At 34.8% G+C, this 23,966-nt stretch overlaps 1 protein-coding gene across 3 annotated transcripts in view; it reads right to left on the bottom strand.

Moving 5' to 3' along the window:
• GABRA1 (gamma-aminobutyric acid type A receptor alpha1 subunit) overlaps positions 1-23,966 on the bottom strand; it is a 53,157-nt gene that overhangs the window by 14,343 nt on the left and 14,848 nt on the right. For all 3 annotated transcript variants that reach the window (XM_006906487.1, XM_006906488.1, XM_006906486.1), the window contains 4 exons: positions 20,910-20,977; positions 13,775-13,995; positions 11,438-11,520; positions 5,104-5,247 (listed from right to left, as the gene is read on the bottom strand). In XM_006906487.1, the coding sequence (XP_006906549.1) occupies positions 5,104-5,247; positions 11,438-11,520; positions 13,775-13,995; positions 20,910-20,977 (516 nt within the window). The remainder of the gene's footprint in view (positions 1-5,103; positions 5,248-11,437; positions 11,521-13,774; positions 13,996-20,909; positions 20,978-23,966) is intronic.

Here is a 23,966-nt window from a genome sequence, read left to right as displayed (position 1 = left end):
GAACAGAAGAAAAGCAGGAATTTAATTTTATAAAGCAGAATTGAGAGTTTGTTTAGAACTGGCTTCTATTCTTTGCTATCTCAAATATTAGTTACTTAAAGGGTAAATACCTTGCTTAACAACTCTTTGACTTTAGTTTTCTCATTTGTTCAATTAAAATGATAGTGTTTTACTTAATTATTCCCGGAATGCGGTGAGGATAAAATGAACCGATAGATATGAAAGTATTTTTTAAACATAGTGAGTCACATACAGATTTACAATATAAAAATATAGAAAGATTAGAAATGTGTTCTCTCCAGCGCAAGATATCAACCATTCACATGTAGAGCAATGTTGTAGGGAGCATTAATTCCATGTAAGGCTATCATTTTCCTTTCAAGTATTCTAAACTTACTGTTTTCTGTAGATGCTACCTTTTTAAGGTGAATAAGATATCAAAAATATCATTGAGGAAGGTGCTGGTATTTTAATATCTACTTCAAAGAGTACTGAAATAGAAATAAGGAAATGGTGGTTATAGTTTTAGGCCACTTAGCCTCTCTGGATCTGTCTTCTCATCTAAGATATGAATGAGTTGACCAGATAACTATAGAAATCTTGCCCTTCCACCCCAGTTTTCAAATTTTATGGTTATAATCATTCCTCTGGAGATCAGGTACTAGGCTGTGTGAGTGGGAGCCCTGGGTTTCCTTTGATGAATGTTCATTACAGCTGTGGCTCCCTGGAAAGAGAAGACAGTTGAGTCTCTCATTTATTTTGACCCTGCAGGGTCATCCTTAAATCAACTCATCCAGAGGAGACTGTGTCTAGGAAAGATCTTACAATTTCTCTTGGTCATCTGTTCTAAGGATAAACAATAGTCATTCATAAAGAAAGGACATTATTACTCAGCAAAACTAACCTACATTTCCTTTGATTAAATCTGTCTATTGACTTAGGTAAATATGAAGACTCTGCAGTCCTCATTGCAGGTTTAAAAAAAAGCATTACACACTATTACACTCTTACCGTTTTCTGATCATGATATTATTCTTATGCATAAAGACAATTTATTTTTTTACTTCTCTGTGTAAGTCGTATTTCCATGTCCTTTAATCACTATTATAATTTTTGCATGGGTTCTCCTTAAAGAATTACTTAGCAAGCATAATGTAGTATAGTAGAATGAGACAAGGGCCATGCCTGGGTCTATTCTAAACTGCCTTTCCTGATACTTCAGGCAGAAATAACCCTTTCTTCTTTATGTCTTCATGTAGGTGTCTTGTGCTAACTCCATCATCAATAGTAATATCTAATATTTGTTACATAACTTTTACATGTGAGATACTCTGCTAAGCAGTTTACATGCATTTTTCTTAGTTCAGTCTCACAAAAGCTCATGAAGTAGTTGCTCTTGTTATCTCCGATTATTACGAAAGATGGAGAAATGTCTTGCCAAAGGTCACAATGTTAATAAGTAGTAAGACCAGATTCAAACCCTCGTGGTATAACTTTACTCTGTATACTCTGAAACTCTGCTGCGTCCTACTGTTATATATTCATACTCATCTATCTTGTCTGTCACTAGCGTGATATGTAGTTGACAGCATATACTCTGCAGCTAGACTACCCAGGTTCAAATCCCACCTCTGACACTTGGTGTGTGACCTTGGAAAAATAGTTAAACCTTTCTGGGCCTCAATTATGCTCTATCTGTAAAATAAGGATAATAATAATGCCTACATTCTAGGATTGTTGTAAAGATTAGATTTGAGGATTAGAACAGTTCTAATACATGTTAGCTATTTATTATCACTGAATGATGAACTTCTTGAGAACAGGGACTATGCATCCTTCTCCAGACTCTATCACAGTGTCAAACACAGTAAATGACAAATGGTTGAATAAGTAAATAAATTAATGGATAACAGAGAATCGTATTGGATTCAAAAGCTGACTGGACCCATTCTTCTGTGTGCCTCTAAAGGAGAATAATCGCACTTCCAACTGGTAGTCTCCAACTCATTTTCTTCCTTAAAATCTGATGGCAGCCTCTGTGGAAGAGCTTGTACCTCTATGTTTTCTCTGAATTAAAAAAAAAATCCAAATATGTATTGATCCTCATATTTTTCCCTCCTACTTCACTGAAGTAGATATTTTGACCTAAAGGAGGTCACTGGTAGTACGTTTGGATATGTGTTCACATGTGTGTTGGGTGTAGGCAAGTGGGGTAACACCCTCTAAGGGGTGGTCTGAATTGGTTTTCTCTCTACAGAGAAATTAAAATGGAAGAAGTTGCTCTTTATGTAATCATTCTCAATGTGTGTGCTCTTTGCCGCCATTGTTCCTAGTCTTCTGGCAGAAACAGAGAGGTAATAGCATTGAATGTCGTTTATCTTGATGTTTTCAGAGCTCCACAAGGAGATGTGAAATATGGAATTTAAGAACTTACAGAAGATCTTTGTTTCTTCCCACAGAAATCTTATCAAAGTGGATTTTTGATGAGCTAAAGTAGACCCAGTGGAAGTGTAGTTCAGTATCTTATTGTGGAGTCGAAAACGAACATCAAACTGAGCTTCTACATTTGAAAATTTGCTCATTATTTTCCTTCCCTTCTGCCCCCCCCCAATTATTCATTATGGTAATCACAAGAAAAAGCTCTAATTTTATGCATATAAACTTACCGCTCTAGTACAAAATGATGACTTTTAATGGACACAATTTATGAGGTCCAGCCAGCTTAGTAGTGGTGAGTTGGGCCACTGTCTCACCTGTTGCCCCTATTTGTGACTGTGTGTCTTTTCTAAGTAGCTAGAAAGTAGGTTGGCTAAATCCTTAGGAAGCCAGAAATGAAAGAGGTCTCCAAGTTCATCAGACTAAGCTGCTCATTTTGCAGGCATGAGAACTGGGGCATAAAAAAGGAGACAATGATATGTCAAGGTCACTAGTGCTAGAACTAGAATGAAGGCACTCTCTCCTCTGATATCCTCTGTAGCTTGTATATACTTCTACTATTGCATGCATGCTTCTGTGTTGAATTACTGTTTTCCTAACATCCTCCAGCTTCTATTCTAATGATAATAGATGGAGAATTCCTTGAGGAAAAGTTCTATGTCTATTATTCTAAATGCGCTGAGCCTAGAACAGTGATTATTTGGCTCCCAACAAGTACAGATTAACAAAATGAAAATCAAACACTGCAGCAAACCTTCCTTGATTATCCTAGGATAGAGTCATTTATTTTTTATTTATTAATTTGAAATATTTATTTAGTGCCTCCTCTGTTTCAGCTACTATAATAATAGAGATACAAAGAACAAACGTGGTCTCTGCCCTCACAAAAATGTTAATAACAGCACGCACTTACCACCCATTTTGATAATTATAGTTTATGTGTTTGTCTTCCCTTAGACATCATGAGAGCAAGATCTCTGCCTTGTGTACCACTGACTCCCTAGTGCCTGCCACAATATTCAGCTTATGATAGCATTCAATTTTTCAAAAGTAAACACTGCTCATTTTAATATCCTTTTCAATGTAAATTGTGAGAAAGAAATTTTTTTCAGTGTTTTCCACATTCTGTGATATTTTCAAGGCTATGGCAATAACTACTACATACGATTTTGAGCATCTATTATATAACAGTCTGCTCAGTGTTTTGTATCATCTCATCTTTAATGCAAAATTATAGAACCCCTAGTCTTAAAAGAGTCTAGAGATTCTGGTTGGATAAATGACATTCACAAAGTCACAAGGCTTCTAAGGGACAGGATCAGGACTCAAGTCCACACCTTTTTCACTGCAAAACCTAAGGAAGACCTTTTTACTTTGCCATGAGCATTTCTAATATTTGTAAAGCCGAGGAACAATCTTCTCCATTTTTCAAAACAAGAAACATAAATATTTGAGCTTCTAGGGTAGCCATAGATACTTTAAAGCAAGCAAAGACAGATCCTGTTAAGCAGGGATTACCAGTAATCACTGTAAAATATATTGACCTATTGCTTAAACATGTTAGAATGATTAGAGTCCCAATATAACATCTGAAATCTAAGAAAAATTTCTGAGAAAAAAGTATTCCTGTCCTTATTTATTACTAAATTTTCTTTCTTTAGAAATTGCAAATTCAAAGTGAAGGAACTAATTTAAAATTTAAAAACACTCATAAAATTAACTAAGCTGCTCATTTGCTAAGCTTTCAGTAATTAGACATAGTTAAAAATGTTGGGATTGATGGGAGTAAGTTTTCCTAATTGTTAGAACTCAAATTTTATTTATGATTACCTGACTTTACAATCACATTTCAGTTAGCCACAAAATGGGTATTTATGTAGCTAAAGTCCTATTTCTTGAAACAACTTCAAAAGTTTCAAACTTTGGATCCAACTACTAAATAGTATTTGATCTAGTTCTGAGTATTTTCCATTGGTAAACTAGTTACAACTCTAAGAAGGATGGCACTCCACCTACTCTTAATTCCAAAATGGAGTAACCAGTAATATTATGTTTCTGTAGGTTTTAGCTGTGGAAGATCCTTAGCTAGAGATATGAATGGATTTGTAAAAGGAATTGGCTTTTTGGTGTCCCTTGTGTAGTGATCACTGCTACAAATTCACCAAGATTCATTGAGTTATGGCAAAAAATGGGGCCTAGATGATATTAATATCTAACATTTAGTAAGAGCTTTTTATAAGCTGGGAACTGTGATAAATAGTTCTTTAAAAAAAAAGTAAACGCTGCTTATTTTAATATCTTTTAATGTCCATCAACTTTTCATAGATTTAATTTATTCTTTTTAACAACACTGTGGGGTGACCACAGACAACTAGCAAGGTGTAGGAATAAAGATTTAACTCAGATGTTCTTCCTCAAGAGTTCGCACACCTAAATACTCTGCTACACTGATTAAATAGAACCAGTTATTTATTTTGGAAACAAGCAAACAGAGGAGATGGGTATTAAATGACAAGTCTAAAGTCACAGGTCTATAAAGATCACACTAATTCTCAGTTGAACTGTTCCCCAGTTTAGTGTAGTTTTTCCTTTCTTATTAAATTATATTCTTACAAAAAAATTTTTATGCTCCCTCTTCCACATCTTGAGTAACCAAATGGCACTTACCTGTACTAGACTGAACAATTCCAGAGTCTACCGTTTGTCCAAGAAGATCATACTGGTTGAGGCGTGACCCATCTTCTGCTACTACCACTGAGCGTGCTGGCTCCCTAGTCCACTCATAAACAACTTCTGCTCTTGTATAAGCATCTAAAAGGAAAGAACAGAAAATGCTTCATGTATTATGCTACTTTGCTTCTCCTAATTAGTTGGTGTGTTTTTTCAGATTCATATTTTGTCTCTTGGTTCCGAGGGGCAGGCTAGGAAAAGAGAGCCCCATATCCTGTAGTTTAGGACAACTAAAACATTCTCTTGATTCATTCAGTTATCTGTTCACTCTTACAACAGATGGTTATTAAGCATTTGCAAAAGGCAAAGTACCTTGCTGAGCAGCAGTGAACATAAACAAGGTTCTTTGATCTCATGGAACGTGTGTTGCAGGAATGGAGACACCAGATAAACTAATAAATATGTAATTTCAAGTGGTGTTAAATGCAATAGAGCCATACACAACAGGTAAGAGGGTAGAGAATGAAGGGGATGGGGCCTGTTTTAGGTAAGGGACTCAGAGCAGGTCACTGGAGATGCAGCATTTATATAAATGTGGGACAGAAATGAGACAATGAGCCATCTAAGTCTTGGGGAAGAGTTCTCTGGATAAGTGAACTAACAAGTTTCTTCTTCCAAGGCAGGTGAAAGTTTAACAAATTTGAGGAAAGACCTCAAATTTGAATAATAGAAAGACCAATGTGGCTGGAGTGAAGGGCATGAGAGATGAAATGGTGTTAGAGGCAGTGGCCTGGGTCCAGACTATGCCAGGCCAGGGGAAGGTCATGATAAATGTGAAAAGCAAGACTGGAAATTTTACTAAGCATCAATATTTAAAGGAAGTATGATTTTACTTTATTTTAAATTAATTATCCTCTTTGTGGATATTTACTATGATGATGATGATGATGAGGTAGACTGTATAGCTCTTTATGCTTCTCAGTCATTTTTATATGCCACGCTACTTGTGAACCTAGCTATCCTCCTATAGGAGAGGTTAGGTCATAATCCTAATCTTTAATCCAGGCAGGTTGGGGGAGGAGGTGTAAAGAGTGAGAGAGAAGGAAAAGGCGAAGGAATTCCATAGCTTTTCTGGTTTTGTGTCACAGGACACCCACTTCGATAGGTTGTAATGATGACACATATTCCCTTCTGTAGGTGCAGAGTGATATTAAAAATTAAAAGAGTATCACATTAGCAGGAGCAAAGTGTTTCCAGGGTTTTTGAGAAGACGATATGATAGCAAACACTGTCCTTACAGTGAAAGCTTTTCCCTTGGCCAATGCCTACATTAGGCCCAGTAGACACAGTACCCAGGCCTACAATACTTTTAGGTGGCCACAGAAAATCTTTAATATCTTTTAAAACCAGGGGAAAAATGAAAATACATGCAAGTATTTAAATATAAATGTTTAAAATATAAATACAATTTAAAATGAAAATTTAATATATATTTTTAGAGGAATGGCCCACAAAGGCAAAAGTGCCTAGGGCCCATTAAAGTCATAATGCATCCCCTGCTTAACCCATCCTTCACCCCAAAGTAATGAGGCTTGGGTGTTTTGTTCAAATTATATTTGCAAAAGTAAAATATTATGAAATGTAAAATAATGGCTGCCTTTTCACACTGACCTGAAGCTGCCCAGAAAATGATTTGTCATGCCGCTCATTCTCTGAACCAAAGGTGCTTAAGTGACCACTTGTGTCTGAGGTGAGTGATGCAGAAAATGCAGTTGGTATTCCCTAGCTTTTCTGTGGGTAGCTGTCTGCTCCAGCATCATTACTGGACCAACTTACAATCAGTAATCTTTTAAAATGATTTTTTTAAAGAAGTTTGAGAGAATATGCTTGGGATTAATTTAGTGATTATTACTTCTTCCATAAAACATGTAAAAGGAACGAATGGATAATTTTGGAATTTACTGTCATTGCCCTCTCTTTTTTAATTATGGTTGTTCTCACTGACATTTTTTACTACACTAATCTTTAATTAATTTGTTTATTTTCAGCTTTATTGAGATATAGTTGATAAAACTATAAGATAAATTGTATAACATGAGGATTTTATATATGTATATATTGTGAAAGGATTTCTCCTATTGAGTTCATACATCTTATTGACTTAAATTTTTTTGAAGCATTCAGCATTGCATATAGTAGGAAGATTACATTCTTTAGGAGGGTCTAAAACTTTATTTATTTAAAAGAAAATCTCTTTGAAGAGAACAGAGCACAGTAATTTGAAATGAACCATATTGTTTACAATTTGTAGGTACTTATATTCAGTAAAATGTTTATCAGTGATCATGATAAATTCTTGTGTGTGTGTGTGTTTAAACAGAGGGGTCGTACCTAAGAAGACATATCAAGTTTATTGTAACATAGAATCATTGAATGTTAATGTAAATTCCATAGAAGGAATTTATAGGTCATGTAGTTTATCACAATTTACAGATGATAAACTGAGGTACAGAAACATTAAAGGACTTGTTTAAGGGGAGAATAGCTTCTTGGCGGGAAAACCATATGTCATGCATTCTACTCCACTGCTGTTAGTAGGGAATTTCCAGACAGAACTATATGTTATATGCTCCAAAGTCATGCAAGGATACTTGGTAGTCATGTAATTAGTGACGATGCTTATTCTAGACCTTGAGATATTTCATGACAAGTTAAAGCTCTTCCTGCTGCGTATAACTGTCATTAGCAAGAGCGCCTGGACTCTGTCTTTTTATACCTTGTCATGTGTTGCCAGTGGGATGCTAATATAGTTATAGATGGAAAAAAATGTGTTAGTGTCCCTTCTGCATTTCATGCAATCATTTCCTGCAATCATTTCCTGCAGTTTCTTAGAAACAACTCCATTGTATATGAAATCTGTAAACATGAAATTGTTTTGAAAATGGAGATTACTCATTGCTTATGTCACTCAATAGAAATCTCCCCAAATGTAAATTCTCATGATGGAAAGTTGGTGTTTTAAGATGTAAAAGACAGGTATACCTAAGCCCTTTCAGTAGGTGATATATCTTAGTGTTTCTTCCTTTCAGTATCTGGAAAGTAGGTCCTATGAAAACTTCCTTGATTTGAGATTATTCAGCATAAAGATAGGTTAAAAAGCGTCTTCAACTACTTAGTCAACAGTGTTAAGCTCAGATCCCAAATAAATCAGCAGATTACATTAGATACATTTTTTATAAAGGTTTTAGATAGAGTTTTGATAAAACAATACTGGGAGCATAGACAGTATTAGAAGAGCATGCAGTAATTGACACTTCACTTTTATGGACCTTTGTTTTTCCATTTGTATGAGGCAGGTGCACTGAATAATTTCTAAAGTTATTTATTCAGAATTCATTTACATTTCTACTGTTCCCTTTCCTCCGTGTTTACAAGGTGCTGTGCTTGATTAGTCAGGAAACAATAATTTATTAAATGCTTACTAGATCTAGCACTTGCCTAGATCTTATTGTCAGAATATAATCCGAATCTCTTCTTTTAGAATCAAAATCTTATTTTATGTTTTCCTCAGAAAGCAATTAAAAGATGTCGACTGCAGAATTTAACTTTAGCTATCTGCCCTTATAAAGAGGGCACTGTCCCTAGCAAGCAGAAAGTTTAATTCAGCATGATAATCAGAATCTAATGAAGAGTGGCAAGGAAAACATCTGCTTTTCCATGTTTGGTTCTTATCAACATATGGATGAAGTTACTTCAGACGCTTCATAAACATTTATTACAGAGTGTTCTACTAAATCATTGCAAAATCATCTCGCTTATTCTCTGATATGTTGGAAAGACATTTGCTACAAAAATTGGGTCATAGCATTTTTAGCCCACTGTTGCCTCAGTTTCTTTATCTCTGAAGTGTGCTTGTCAGGGCAGAGAAATTACTCTACAGTAAATGGACTATCACTGCTTCTTTCATGCCAAAGGCAGGCAATGGTAATTAGTCATGTGCCATCTGAGCCTACTTTTCAATGTCAAGTCCTGTCTGTTTAATTCTTTACAGGTCTTAAACTGTCTTTTCTGAGGCCATCTTTTCTGAGACTCAAACACTGAAGGGACATTTGAAACTTGATTATTATAATCTTTATTCATTCAACAAACATTTATTGAGTAGCTACATTGTATTAGACTCTGAACTAGGAAATACTGGACAAAATAGATCCTGCTCTCATGGAGTTTTCAGGTCCCCAAACAATAAAAATGTTAACCAATAACTAAAACTAATTATTTCTGTGATAAATAGTATAAAACTATTGTGTATTGTGATCAAGAAGACTGAAGCAAATTTTGATAAGGTCATCAGGGAGGGCCCCAGGAGGTGACATTTATGCTGAGATGTGATGAGAGGAAAAGAAAAAAAGAAAAGTCACCCAAGCTGTGAACAAAGGGAAGAGTGACCCAGGCAGAGGGGGAAAAAAAAAAGCATGTGCAAAGGCTCTGGGGTGGAAAACAGCTTACTTATTTTTCTTTAACTTCGGGTTCCTTATATGACACACTATTCGTTTCCTTCTCACTATTCCTTTCTTTCTTCCTAAAATATCTCTACTTTTCTTCAGGTTGACAATGTGCCCAGTTAAAAATATTTTTTTCCAGCCTCATTTGCATTTTGCATTGGCGATGTGACACTGCTTTGATTAATGAAGTGAGAGCTGTCAGGATTTTAGTAAAAGCTTTATCTTTTTGATATAGACACTAATACTTTCTTCTTCGCTCACTATTCTTCTTTATCTTGAAAGCACATGCAGTGGCTGGAGTTGTAGCATCTATTTTGTGTTCAGAAAGACCATCCAAGGACATCTTAAGCTATCATCCTTATTAAGGTGCTGAACTACTCAGCAATCAACTAGTAATCACTTATGTGAAAATATAAATTCTTCTTTTTTGTCAACTATACTCACTGCTTAACAGCATTCCCGACATATATTAAACGTATAATTCATTGTCCAAAACAAGATATTTTTGAAGGCAATAGAGGGCACAATTAGTAGTTATACTAAGATATTAGGCATAAGTCAGTACTGTCCCAGGCAAACTATGATGCATGATCTCCCTTCCTATAAGGTTATTTTGTAGATTAAATGAGCTAGTGCATTCACAGATGCTTACTAGACTGCCTAGCATACAAGGAACACATGATACATAATATCATTGTTAAAAACAGAATTGGTAATTAGCAGAAAACATAATAGTTCATGACATAGAACATTCATTAAATTGAGAAGAGAATAGAGAGGAGGGCGTTATCACCAAAAATCTGTTTAGCTGACAGTTTTTGAAGTAGCTTTTCCTTGGGTTTCAGTATAGAATGAGATTTATAAATAAAGAAATGTGTCTATCCATGACTAGTGCTGATAGTGCTGAAGGCCCTTTGCTATTTTCTTTGCTTGCTGTCTTCCTACACTACCACTGTTTTTCTTCTATGAATCATATCTTCACCAAAATAATTGCTCAGACTGCCTATCTAAAGAGAACAGAAAGCTGGTTAGGTAGTCCAGCAGTTGATTCCGTCATGTCTGTAACTCCCCTACGCGATCCTAGGAATACATTATTCGCAGTCTCTTTATGCATGCATACTAGTCAAAAGCAGAATGGTAGAGGAAGACCAGAGAACCTGACTCTGCTGGCCAATGTTCTCTTGGCTCCTCTAATGTGTACCCACTTATTTTCAAGTAGCAGAAACCCAGGAAGTTGTTATAAAGGGATTTATCTAAGATACTTTCAAAAGCATAATATATGTATGAATTTTATGGGATATCCAAAGGGATCTGTAACATTACTAAGACTATGATTAGGGAAAATTATTTCCCCGGTTACATCTTTTAGGTGTAAGTTTCATTATTAAGAAACTCCTAATTATTGTTTTTTTGCCAACTATCAATATTTCCATCTGATAAACAAGTCGAATTTTCTTAAGGTCAAACAAACATCAGTAATGATATAAAATTAACACAATCATCTTCATTTATTGGGAAGAAGATGTCATCCATGAGGCATAAGCATCCATCCTCCACTTGTTTTTCTATGAATAAAACTTCAACAAAAATAGAATTTTTCCTCTAAATAGTTAAATTCATTATTTCTAGTTCAGGAGAGAGGGAATAACCCCTTCCTGAAATAACATTAAAGAGTAAAGTCAAAGATTATTACTTATAGAAAGCACTAGCAGCAATTCACTGTTTAAACTTTCTTGATCCTCTTTATCTAACAGAAATACCTAATTGGAGATATCTTGCTTAAAGACTTAGGCCTCTCATAAAAATTTTTTAAAATTAAATTTACTCACAGCTTCCAAATTTGAGTGGGCAGGCATGGGCATCCATAGGGAAGTCTTCCAAATGCATTGGACATTCAGCTCTCACTGTCAGCCTTATCATTTAGGGAAAAATACAGGTTACAAATAAGAACTCTATAGATTAGATACTTTCTGATAAATACAATGGGATATTATTAACTATAGCAAACATGTTAACAAACGGAGAGACAGGAACAAACTCTAGCACTGTATTGAGCTGTTGATAATCTAAAAAAAATTATGTACAACAATGACTGGATTCTGTCCACGTTTTTTGTTTAAGAAAATAGGTGACACCTGATTCTGTATGATGGGCAAGCATTGCCAGTGTTTTCAAAACATGTATTATCAACTAATCCAGGTAGCTATATACGACAGATCCTTTGAGGATAAAGCTGGATGTAAGCAAATAAATACTTGCAAAAACACGAATTCATCCTCAGTTGAGAGGAAGACATGGATAGTAGGGAAGAGAAGAGAATTTCTCTTTTCCTAAGTGTGGCTCTCCCTATCTCCTTCCCTAAAATTGCACCAAATGCATAAAACATTGAAGGAATAGGTGAAGGAGGAACTGTCCTCAGGCTTTGTGTAACTGAGATTAAAGTCTCCTTGAGAGTGTAGATGTAATCTCACTATTTCCCAGCCATTTAGTTTTATTTACAAGTCCACTGCCTAATTGAAGCCAGGACTCTGCTATGCTTCTATTTAGTCCTTATCTTCTGGGAATGTGAATTCTATTTATGTTTTAAAAAGTGAATTTAAGAAAGGAATTCATCGAAATATATTTAATCTCCTTTGTTGGAAATAGGAGGGAACTTATACCCAAATTCTTAGAAAAATATATTTACCCATGTTATTGAGTACGTAAAGAGATGCCATAGAATAGCTTTATAGCCAGTAAAATTAAGTGATTACAATACTGGTTAGAGCAAATATTAAATGTGCAAATTAATTATTAAACTCATTCTTAAGTCAAACTATTAAGGAAAGTGTTAATGCATTTGCAAAAGTGAGAAATTTAGGAGATGGAAGATATAGGCTAGTTTTGGATGATGAACACCGCATACTTAGAAACCGTTAATCAGTAAACTCTTTAGTATATATGAACCCCTCCCCAGAAAATGGGCAACTAGGAGGAATGAATACTGGATTTAAGCTCAAAAACAAGTGTAGGGTATTTTAAAAGGGGAGAATCTTTCAGATTTCGATAGATCCTACCTAGATGATGTGGAAAGATCTCAACACATCTGTCTACTGATCCTTTATTTTCCTGTCTTTTTTTGGATTTTTTTATTCTTTAAGTCATATTACACTTTTACTAGTTGAATCTAAAACCTAAAGTGTTTTCTTGAAGCATTTTTATTTGAATATTTGTGTATAAAAAGCTAGAAATTTGGCAGCTTACTCCAAAGGCAAAATATCACTCTATTCCCATGCTAAACAGAATTTACCAAGGCTAAGATTCTGCCTTCATTACCTTTTCATACCAAAGGAATAATTGAAAAGTCTGAATTATCAGGTGCTGGCCAGATCTATAAAAATAACATTTTAACAAGTCACCTGGGTATGAAATAACTGCTTCTCTTAAAGATGAGTCCAGGGAAATTCTTAATTTCTCATGAATTATAAATAATAAATATTTTAAACATCTTTTTTTTCCTTTAAAATATTCAGAATTTTATTTGAGTCATATTTCCTTCTTTCAGCCATAAACAAATGATTGGTGTCCAGGTGCTAGGCTTTCCAGTAATTTCAAAATGGGGAATATGTTTATGAAGCATAAATATATAATAGTCTTCAATTTAAGCAAAATTAAAAATGTCTACATTCTTAATGTAACAATACTGTGAATTCATATACCTCTTCAAAACTGTACTGTCCATAAATCTATATTTTTAAGAATTTTGAACTTTCCTTACTTCGTTTTTTTTTTTCCCCAATTCTTTTAATTAGAAATATTTTCAGATATAGACCTTGAAATAGTTTCTAGAAATTTAATTTAGACCTTACTGGAATGCAGGAATATACAAGGTTAGTTGTAGAAAAAGCAAGCTCCTCATATTGCATTAGTGCATGTAGGAAAGATATATTGAATTACTTAATATACATTGTAAACATTTTTTCCAATTTTATCTTATCATTTAATACTAATACTTGCAAAATAGTCCAGCCAGTTTATTTTTCATAGTAGAGCAATTATTAAAGTCGAGAAACAGGGGAAGCAGGAAACCAGATGCCCTACCATGGCCCATCAACTTGATGGTTACCTAAATGTGGAAAGGAAAAAAGGGCAGAGAGATTCACAAATGGAAACACAGTTATCTTTACCTCATGGTGTACAACAAGGTGCCATCCTCCGTGATCCTCAGGAGTTTGTTGGGCATGGTCATGTTGTGTGCCACTGACTTCTTTCCATTGTGAAAAAAGGTATCCGGAGTCCAGATCTTACTTGCCATTAGGTTATTTAACCGGAGAACTGTCATGGGTCCTTTAAATTTTAACCTTTCATCTTTCCAGCTTTGACGGAAAAATACATCTATTGTATATTCCTAGGTAATTTTGGAAAATGGCAAAGAGTTCACTGTGCTGTATTTTGCAATGCAAATAGATTACACAGACAATGTATAATTTTTGCAACTTTAGAAGCAAAAGCAAAATATGAGGTAGGTGATGTTGCTAGAAGTAACCATGTAGTGGCCTGTACATGCAGGTGTCAGGTGAATTATTGGCTGGCATCATCGTTTTAAAATATATCTTAAATGCATGAAATAGTCTTTGGTCAAAAATACTCTTCTGATTTTCTCCTCAGGTGTGTGAAATTTAAATGGCATCCTGCCCCTACCCTGTCTCCACCACACTAGCACTTGAAGGGATGAAATATATTACAAATAAAAACAAAACTCATGTTAGAGATTATTACATATAAGACAGAATTTTAAATTAGACAATTCCAGTTATAAAGATAAAGCGTAGTGTTTTGAGGGGCCCTCCCTTGGTCTCTGAAAACCTCACACCCAATCCCAAGTCATCCATGGTTCAGATGTGGGTGTGACAATCCCACCTTCTTTTTAGTTAAGTAAACATTTTCTTCATCAGAGATAATGTATTTAGACTTTCAATTCTACACAATGAAGATGATTATGAAAATAAGGAATCTGTTTCACTGGTAATTTGGATCTTTTCAAAAAAAATGTAGAATGCAGGTGTGTGAGTATGTGTTGGTGAGTGTGTGTGTGTGCGTGTGTGTGTGTAAGACACATGAGAAACGTGTGAAGTGCATCATCATTTGTAACCAAGGACTCTGTTTATTTGAATAAACACAGCATTCCTTATGGCAGTACCCAGAGACAAACATCTGCTAATCTGAAAACAAGCAGTGTGATTTACCAGCTCCTAAAATTGAAAAGGGTAATATCTGTCTTCCTTGCAGGATTTGCTACAATGACACTTAATTTGGAACTCAATGGTTTAAAATAAAGATTACCACACTCTCCATTAATCTTAGCATACTCCAAACTGGAAGGAAGACAGACTTGAAAACATCATGCTACATTTTCTTAATCTCCTAAACCCTGATGCATCAAAAGCTGTTGTTTTGTTAAATCTTACACATATCAACTGTAGGCCATGCAATATAAATAATGCCTGTGTGTAGGTGTTTTGTGCATTAATTTAACTACCTATCTCTTTCACAGGGTTTAAGCAAGATTGGGTAAAGATTGAATGAAGGTTTATCCTTTTGGCACAAGTTTGGCATTGCTGAGCTCTTACTGATCAAGTAACTAACAGTTATTTTTGGATAGTTTGTAATGCACCAGGCGCAGTGCTAAATTCTGATGAAGTGTAACATGTTGCTAGTCTATCTTTATAGGCAAGAGATGTTACCTTGTTCGTTGGCTGGATTTTTCTGTCTGGAAGTGTTGGATGAAAGGCACTGGGATACATGACATAAGAATTTGCTCACCAAGAAACATTTGTTAAGTATCTGTTAAATTCTGCAGAGGGAGAAACTGTTTAATTTGGATGTTGGAAGGAAATTCATGGAGAAGTAGAATGGGAATGGAATGGTATTTTCCACGAGGAGAGAAATGGGGACAGAGCCTGTGGATTCCATCAGGAAGTGATACAGAGTAGCAGTGCTCGCCGGGAAGCCGAGTGAATGGATTTACTGTGGGCTGTGTATGTTCTCTTCTCTACACAACAGACATGCTTATGAGATAGGAATATGATGATGATTTTTCTTTTACTCAGGAATCAGCTATATAAGTTCTATTCTCTGACCAGCTGAACTGCTTTAGCTTGGTCAACAGTAAAGGGAATGGCTGCTTGTAAATAAAGGTTCCAAGAGTATGTAAACTGACCATGTTCTCATAGATCTAAAAATTTTGTTCATCTGTTTGCTTGCTCCAAGGAAATTTTTGAAAATATAATAAATGTTAAATAAAAAGTAAACTTAAACATATTTATTATCAAATTTTTAACAAGATATGTTCCAAAGTCAGTGATTTCAAAAATACTATGTCAAAACTTGACAGAGTTCTGATGTTTGCAAGTATGTCATGTTTGGAGCAAGCTTTACTTACCTGTGCTAATAGCAAAGTAATCCCCAAATTCATTTTAGATATTCTCCCTCCAAATATCGTATTGGTTACACATGTGTATGCATATGTATGCATACACACACACACACAGCAAAACTAACTGGATAAGTTTTCCTTTCCATTTTCCCCTCTGTTAGAAGTGGAAATGAAAACTAAAAAGGTATTGATAATGATCGGCTCCTGCCTACTCAAGAGTATAAATATTCAGTCTCCCATGTTCCGAAAACTGCTCTTGCAGTATTGTCATAGTGTTAACAGGTGACTCTCCTCACCCATCACCGTCACAATTCATTAGACCAAGATGGTCCAGAGCCCCTTTTTCCAGAAATTGGAACAAAAGAGAGAGCAGAGCCATAGCATAATTATTACAGGTGTAAATTCTAAACCTAGAAATGCTAACTAGAACTGAATTGTGTGTCTGGCAGCTGACTGGCCTTTGGTCATTTTCTTATCTTCTCTAAACCTGTTTCCTTATCTACAAAGTGGGGATGATGATAGAACTTCACTTGCCTGCTTTGAGAAGTGAGTTAATATAAATAAGTATACGACTTGCAAGAATGTCTGGAACTTAGGAAACTCTCAGTAAATGTTAGAAGTGATTATATGTCTTTTTAAATCGACACATTTATAATGGATTTCTATGTAACTAGGAATGAAAAGAAGAGTAGTAGGACAGAAAACCCGAGGAAAGTGAGAAGTTTATCATAACCAAGCAAAGTAAAAGCAGAAGGCAAAAAAGACTATGCAGAAGGTTGTCTGAACAAATAGGAAGTTGCAGTGAATTTATTCAAGTTAAGAGTTTCAGCCCCCACCATTCAGGTGTAAAGTCTCTCCACATTACCCGGTTCAACAGTGTAGGTCCCTGGAGAATGTGAGGCTCATTCTGAAGGCATGTGTTATGTTCCTAAATAAATATTGTGTTGAAGTTTTCCCACTTACACCATTGATTGCCATCTGTGTGGCTTTGACTTACTACATTTAAGTACTATGGAAAACAGGGCTCTATGATTGTGCTGCCTGGATATTTCTGTCAGTACATAGTGTCCTGGGAATGTTATGTTTGATTGCCAATTAATGGTTTTTAAAATAAAGTTAAGGAGTTGTCCTAATTTTATTTTCTATTCCAGACGAAGTCAGATGCTTAGGGAGCTGAGGAGTCTCTAGGGACAGACAACCTGAGTTCAAGTTGCTACCTAGCTGGGTTACTTTCCTCCTCTGAAAAATGTGGGTAATAAGAATATTTAGCTAAAATATTTGGCATGAGGATTAGATGAAATATGATCTACTTAAAACCCTTAGTATAGTACCTAACATTTTATAAGCATTCAATAATGTCAAATATTGTTATGGTTATTATTATTAATTAGATATTTTATTAGTTCTCACTTTAAAAAACTACAAAGATTTTCCTGTGTTGAAAATAGCTTTGTCATTCTGCCTTCTAATTTTGATAGCCTCTAAATCATACTGCTCTTTCTTATGCATAATTCTACCATAATGTGATTTAAATAATCTTCTCAAAGTAGTTAGGTGCAGTTTCTACTAGCTACTTAGCAAATAACTTGTAGACCTCTGGCTAATTTAATCTTTTGATAGAACAATTCAGATATTGTCTGGTTCAGGAGTTTTAGGCAATAGGGACAATTAGGTACTCTGCCTCTTCTTCCTATCTGATATTTGACTGAAGGCCATGTGTGAAAAGTAATTGATGATAATCATAGGGTTAATTGCATATCAAAAATCCTAGTGTGCACCTTTAAGACAAAAAAGGACATCATTGGTTCCATAAGTCACAATTAATCTGAAGCAGTAACTCAAAGGCATGCCAAATATTTTTCAAGAGGAAGTTTTTGCTTGCCTATAGCTTCATTTGGGCATTATTCCTTTATAGCTCCTATTGAGCATCTACTCTTTGTGAGTAGATGCTCAATAGGAGCTATAAAGACGGTAGGTCCCAGAGACAGAGAGAGAATAACCATTTAGTATTATTATTGTTGGTAGTAGTAGTAGTAGCAGTAGTAACATAATTATCAGTGTGTGATGTGTGTAATGCTTCATCCCCTCTCTTTATGTGTCCATTGATTAGAAGAGAGCTTCACCAGTGTAAAACTTCCGAATGTTCTTCATCTCCTTGTGCTCTTCTTTTTTGGGAAGGGAGGAGGATAGAGTCTAATTTGATGGTTGAATTTGGGAGGAAAATCAGTCTTCTCTAAGTTTCTTTTCTCTTTTCCATTTTGGATGCTGATTGTCCATAAGACTCATAAATTTTACCGTGTTTGTCCATGCTATAAGTTTTACATGGACAGTCTGCACCCTCGCAGAGGGTGGCCAACACTGTCCATTGACTTGGCAGGTTAATCGAGCTGATCTTGATGTTTACACTCTGAAAACCTACCTGTCTGCAGATATAAGCCACCTCCTACAATATCATCATATTATTAGTAATAAGATGATATTGTCATATTCCATATTTTTCTTTATTGTCTTATTTCTCAAAAGGTTCAGAACTCAGGAAAAAGGGGTGTTATTTACTGAGTCCCATAAGACCTTAATTTTTAAAGATAATATAATATAGGCTTTAAACTTATTATCAATTAAGCAGTAATTCAACACCTACTATAAACCAGCACTGCACTGATACCATGAGGGATGTGGAACAAGTGTATCTTTAATATTTTTTTGGCATTACTGTAGGAAAATAAGACATTTATATAAGAGAAGTAACTTTACAAAGCCATGCTATATGTGAGGCCAAAAGCTAAATTGTATTTTACAGTCAATAAATATGATTAGAATGCTGAAAGGGTAAGTTAATTTGTTATAGGATTAATTTTTTAAAAATGTTTTCATCAAGCTTTTAGGTCTTGATTTGGGCCTTTGTGTAAATACAGGATTTAGATGGGTAGAGAATAGATGAAATTTCCATGAAAAGTACATAGCATGATGAAGGATTCAGAGGCAAAATAATATTATTTATCGAGCACTATCAATAGACACTTTATTTACATATTCACCTATAATTACAATAATATACTCATTACAAACTTAAGTGATTTACCCAAGGTCATACTGCTGGTAATGGGAAGATTTGCATTTAGCCAGCCCGAATCCTAATGCTTCACAGAAATTAGTACTTAACACAAATGACTAAAGAGTCAATGTTGGAAACATGTGAGAACGAGTGGTAAAATCATTTATGCATTGTATGGAATACAGGCAGAGGAGTTCAAATTTGAACTTAAACCTGCTGGGATCTATGAAATGTTCTTGATTAGAAAAGTAGCATGAGAGAATAGTGTTGTGGGAAGACTGAGTTCCAGCCGATCAGTATAACGGCAAATATTGTATCACACAGGATTTCAGAAGTAGTCTACAAACTGACCACAGTGGCAAAATGAGTTGCTAGAGGAATAAATCCACAATTACAGTTAACTTTTATGTTTCTATTTCTTTCAGAGTAATAATGGCTGACATTTGTTGAGTACTTATTATGTATTTTAAGTGGTTTTCTTGTATTATTTCACTTAATACTTGTGATAACCTCATGAGATATTATTATTATGTCCATCTTATATGTGAAGAAACTGAGGCAGAAAGATATTAAGTAAATTCCCCAAGGATATACCCTAATAAGTGGAGGAGCCTGGAGTATAAACCCAGACATCCTGGTTCAAAAATCTGTAGTTACCCACCACTCTGCTGTCTCTCATATGCTTTGCTAATCCTAATTTACATAGTTGGTACATTTTATAACCTGTCTTAAGATCTAAAACATCTATCCCAAGCCAGCATTTCCCAATGTTTGACTTAAAGAGTACTAGTCATACATGTCAACAGGTATTGCATGATGAAAAATGGTTTTAGACAAATATGACTGGAAAACTGTAAATTAGATGTAGTTAAACAGGTTTCTTTACCTGAGGACTGGTCAGAGCATTTACCCTGCCCAGGTGGGTGCGCTGTGAATTTCCACACTTTGGGAAATGCTGATCTAAGTTGATATTTTCCATAACTTTTATTCCAAATCATCTGAACTACTATGAAATCAGGACTTTTATGTTAAGATGGTGTCAACAAAATGGCATTTCAAAAATAATATTAAATTAATATATCTTTGAAATATGCATAATGATGTGTCTTCATGGCCTCTGTGTTTTTTTGCTTATCTAGGAGCTTGGCCGTTAAGACTTTGGAAATATTACATAATATCTGCAGAGCCCTATTGATGTACCAGCTCCCATCAGATAGAAGAGAAATCCATGTTAATTTATGTGGGCTTGGAAAAGAAAGAACAGGTATGTATTCTCTTTATTTGCACTCTTGGTAATAATTTGATGAATGCCTTTTGCAGTAAAGTTGAACATTTCCCATTGGTGTATTTTATTTTAACTATTTCTCTGTGTAATTCTGGTCAAGCATTCAGATTTTATACTCATTTTCCCTTTTTAGCCAAAAGCAATTTAGAATCATGATGTTTATGGCTCTTCTATATGTAACACGGCTGGCTACCCAGAAACCTCACATTCTAGAGTCAACATATCCTCCTAACTAAAATGAAAGCTAACTCACACTGTTTGGCTTACAGAATATACATTGAAATGACCATGACAGTCATTTTAAGGATGGAAAAAAAAGGAAGACTACAGTGGTCAATGGCCATAAATAAGCTTGGTATGGGAAGTAAATGGTATTTTTTTTTTTACATAAATATCATGTAAATATATATTACATTTTATGCACACAGAGAGGCACAAAGATATAGGCAAGCTATTTCAAATTGCTCCCTAAATAGTATATATTTTTTCTTTCAAAAGTAAATTTAGAATATACCCCAAGAAAACCAAAAATGCAGTGTCACTTACCATATCATGATCTGAAACGGGTCCGAAACTGGTGACGAAGATGTCAGTCTTCACTTCAGTTACACGCTCTGATGAAGCAGGAAATTGGGACAGTGAATGTCTATCAACAGCCCTTATTAGATCTCACCACCACATACTTACACCCAAATGGGAAATTTATTGGCTTTGATTAGCTATTTCTAAAATTGGTCCGCTGTGTAGTCCTGATAATTTACTGCTTACACATGAAATTTCACAGTTAATATTTTTCAATGGAGAACGGAGCCTGAATATGCCACTTTGGGAGGCAGAGACTTTATGGAGAAATCAGCTACTGCTTAGTGGATTCTTCTAGAATGGACATACTTTTCCTAAATGATACCAAGCCATTTCACATTGTTATAAAAATATGTTAGCATGTGGGTATGGTTTAAGCTTCAATATTCTCACATAGCTCGCCAGAATCCTCCAGGTATTTAGGCTACTCTTGGGAAGAATATACTATAGCAAGCTTTATTAACTCTTTAAGGACTCAACAGTATACTTATTAATGCTTGTTTTCTGGCACTAAATCATAACTGAATTATCCAAATTACTCCCTGGAAAAATCTGACAACCCATATATGTGTCTTCAATTTTGAGGATAAGAAGAACATACTATGGCACAGAAAAGTTCATTTAATAGATTCCATTTCAACTTCAATGTGATTTATTTTATTGGTCTCTGAGGTATATATATCAACCAATAAAACATATTTATTGTAGTTTGACAACACAGACATTTTCAAGGAAATACATTCACTCAGAAAAAAGAAAACAAACAGAAAGTTGTTTCTTGTATAAAAGGAAACAATTCATTGAGATGTGAGAATGGAAAATATACAACTATGTAATTTTCAACTTTAGCTCTGAGAAATAACAGTTCGGTATATTAAAAGATTCATTTTCTTTATCGGGACATTTAATCTCTGGCATAGGACATTAAAAAGGTGATCCAATATATGCAATAACAGATTCTTTTGAAAATCATTTTTATTCCTCAGCAGTTAACTTGTAAACAATTAATACTCTCAGAACAAATTTCTCCAAAGGAGGTCATATTATACAGTACATATAATGTGTACCTCAAAATATAAAATAATTTGGAGATGGAAATAGTCCAATCTATTATTTTTTGGCTTCTTTTCATTTGTATATTTGTTTTTTGCAAACAATTTCATTGGCTCCAAAATGCTTAAGTGAGTCTTTTAACAGAAAAATTACCTGAGGTTATAATCACATTTTAAAAATTTATTTCTTTAACCTTTTATCTATCTTTGCCCCTAAGCGTATTTGCATTACCTGTTCATCAGCTTCCAGTGCTTCATCTTATTTTCTACTAGCATCCTCCCTCTGAGATTTTTCAAAACCCACCATTGTAATATTCCAAGGCATGCACCTGACCAAGAGCCCTTACCTCATGAGTATCTCAAATAACTTTCTAACCTTGCATTGTAATCGTACAGATATTTTTTAAAAGATTCTAATCTTTGCTCTCTGTTTATCGTCTTTCTCCTCTAAACATATTCACAAACCCTAAGCTTAAGGAAGCAAAATGCCCAAGTTCCTAAACTGAAGGTTGCCTGTAGAAAATTCTAATGACCACTCAACTGCTAGGTGGCGGAGGTGAAGTATGGTATCAGAAGATGAAGAAGCACAGGGCAGTGAAATCTGGGATGCCACCTAGAACTAGGGGTGTGACAATTGAAGAAGATAACAACTACTTTCTATACTTTTCTTTCTAATCTGGTCCCTTGCCACATACCCAGTTTTCTTTGATTTGTTATCAGCTATTAGTGAGTGTCCGGTAGAACAAAAGGTTTCCACTGCTGAAAAACTCTGCTTATTATGTATGCTTCTGGAAGATTCCTCATGAACATTAACGTGCAGATGTCTCTAAGAAATCATGTCTTGAATAAATGTGGTCAACCTTCTTTACCTCAGCATAACTTATTTGATAATGCTATTGTAAAAAATTGCAAAAACTTTAGGGTAAGGATGAGGCCAGTATAATACATTATGTTGTTAAAAAATAAAAAAAATAAAATGTATCATTGTAGTATAAATTTGGAAATTTCACAAAATATGAAAAAAATTAAACATTCCATGAATATCACCAGCCACATAAATCCACTGTTAATATCTTGATACATTCCCTTATATATTCCTTCTATTCAAATATATACGTAATGATTATCCTGAAACCACTTTCTCAGTAAAGTACAATGTCAGTGACAAGGAATTGAGCCCTATGACCAAAAATATGTCTTTCACTACAGCTCACCAGGAATTGCCTGAGCGGCTCACAAAGTTATTATTCTTTAAGACAGAGGTTTATAATTTGGAGTTCAAAGGTTCAAAATAGTCAGAGAACTGTTGTGAATAAGCTTCAACCAAATTGTAAATAGTGGTTAACTTGCTTTTTGGCAAAGAAATGGTACTTTGAAATCAAGACCTCTTCAGGCTTAAGTGAAACATGTGCTCACACACACGTTTTTTGGCTGAGATCTAGGAGACTATTGAAGAACATTCTTTTCCCCAATTCGAAGAAAATTTAGTCATGTCTTACCTCTCCCCTTCGACTTGAAATCCCCATGAGGTGGGAGGAGGGAATATATATATGTAAATTATGTATTATTTAAGGAATACTGGAACATTAGAAACTAAATTATGGGCTCTAACACCAGACTTTACTGACCTAGCACTAGACTCTAAAGTATTACTAGGAATACCTAGAAAGTACTCATTGCCTTTCTATGGATCACATGAGGAAAAGTCAGGATATTTTTATGCTTCAAAATATTCTATTTAAGAACATACAGGATGAGTCAGGAACTTTTAATGAAGTTTAGCTAGAATGATTATACACCTAGCCAAAGTTAAACATGAGTGAACCCCTTATATAAGTAGCAAATTGTCTGAAAATGAAAATCACTTAAAATAACTTGATGGGAGAAATGTTAAGAACAGATTAATCAGCAATTTTTTTTCAATCAAATATTTTATTTATAATAATACTTCCCTATCCAATGTAAAAAA

This window comes from Pteropus alecto, unplaced genomic scaffold, assembly GCF_000325575.1.
Source record: "Pteropus alecto unplaced genomic scaffold, ASM32557v1 scaffold40, whole genome shotgun sequence".
Lineage (NCBI taxonomy): Eukaryota > Metazoa > Chordata > Mammalia > Chiroptera > Pteropodidae > Pteropus > Pteropus alecto.
This window is presented reverse-complemented; position numbering and strand designations above follow the sequence as displayed.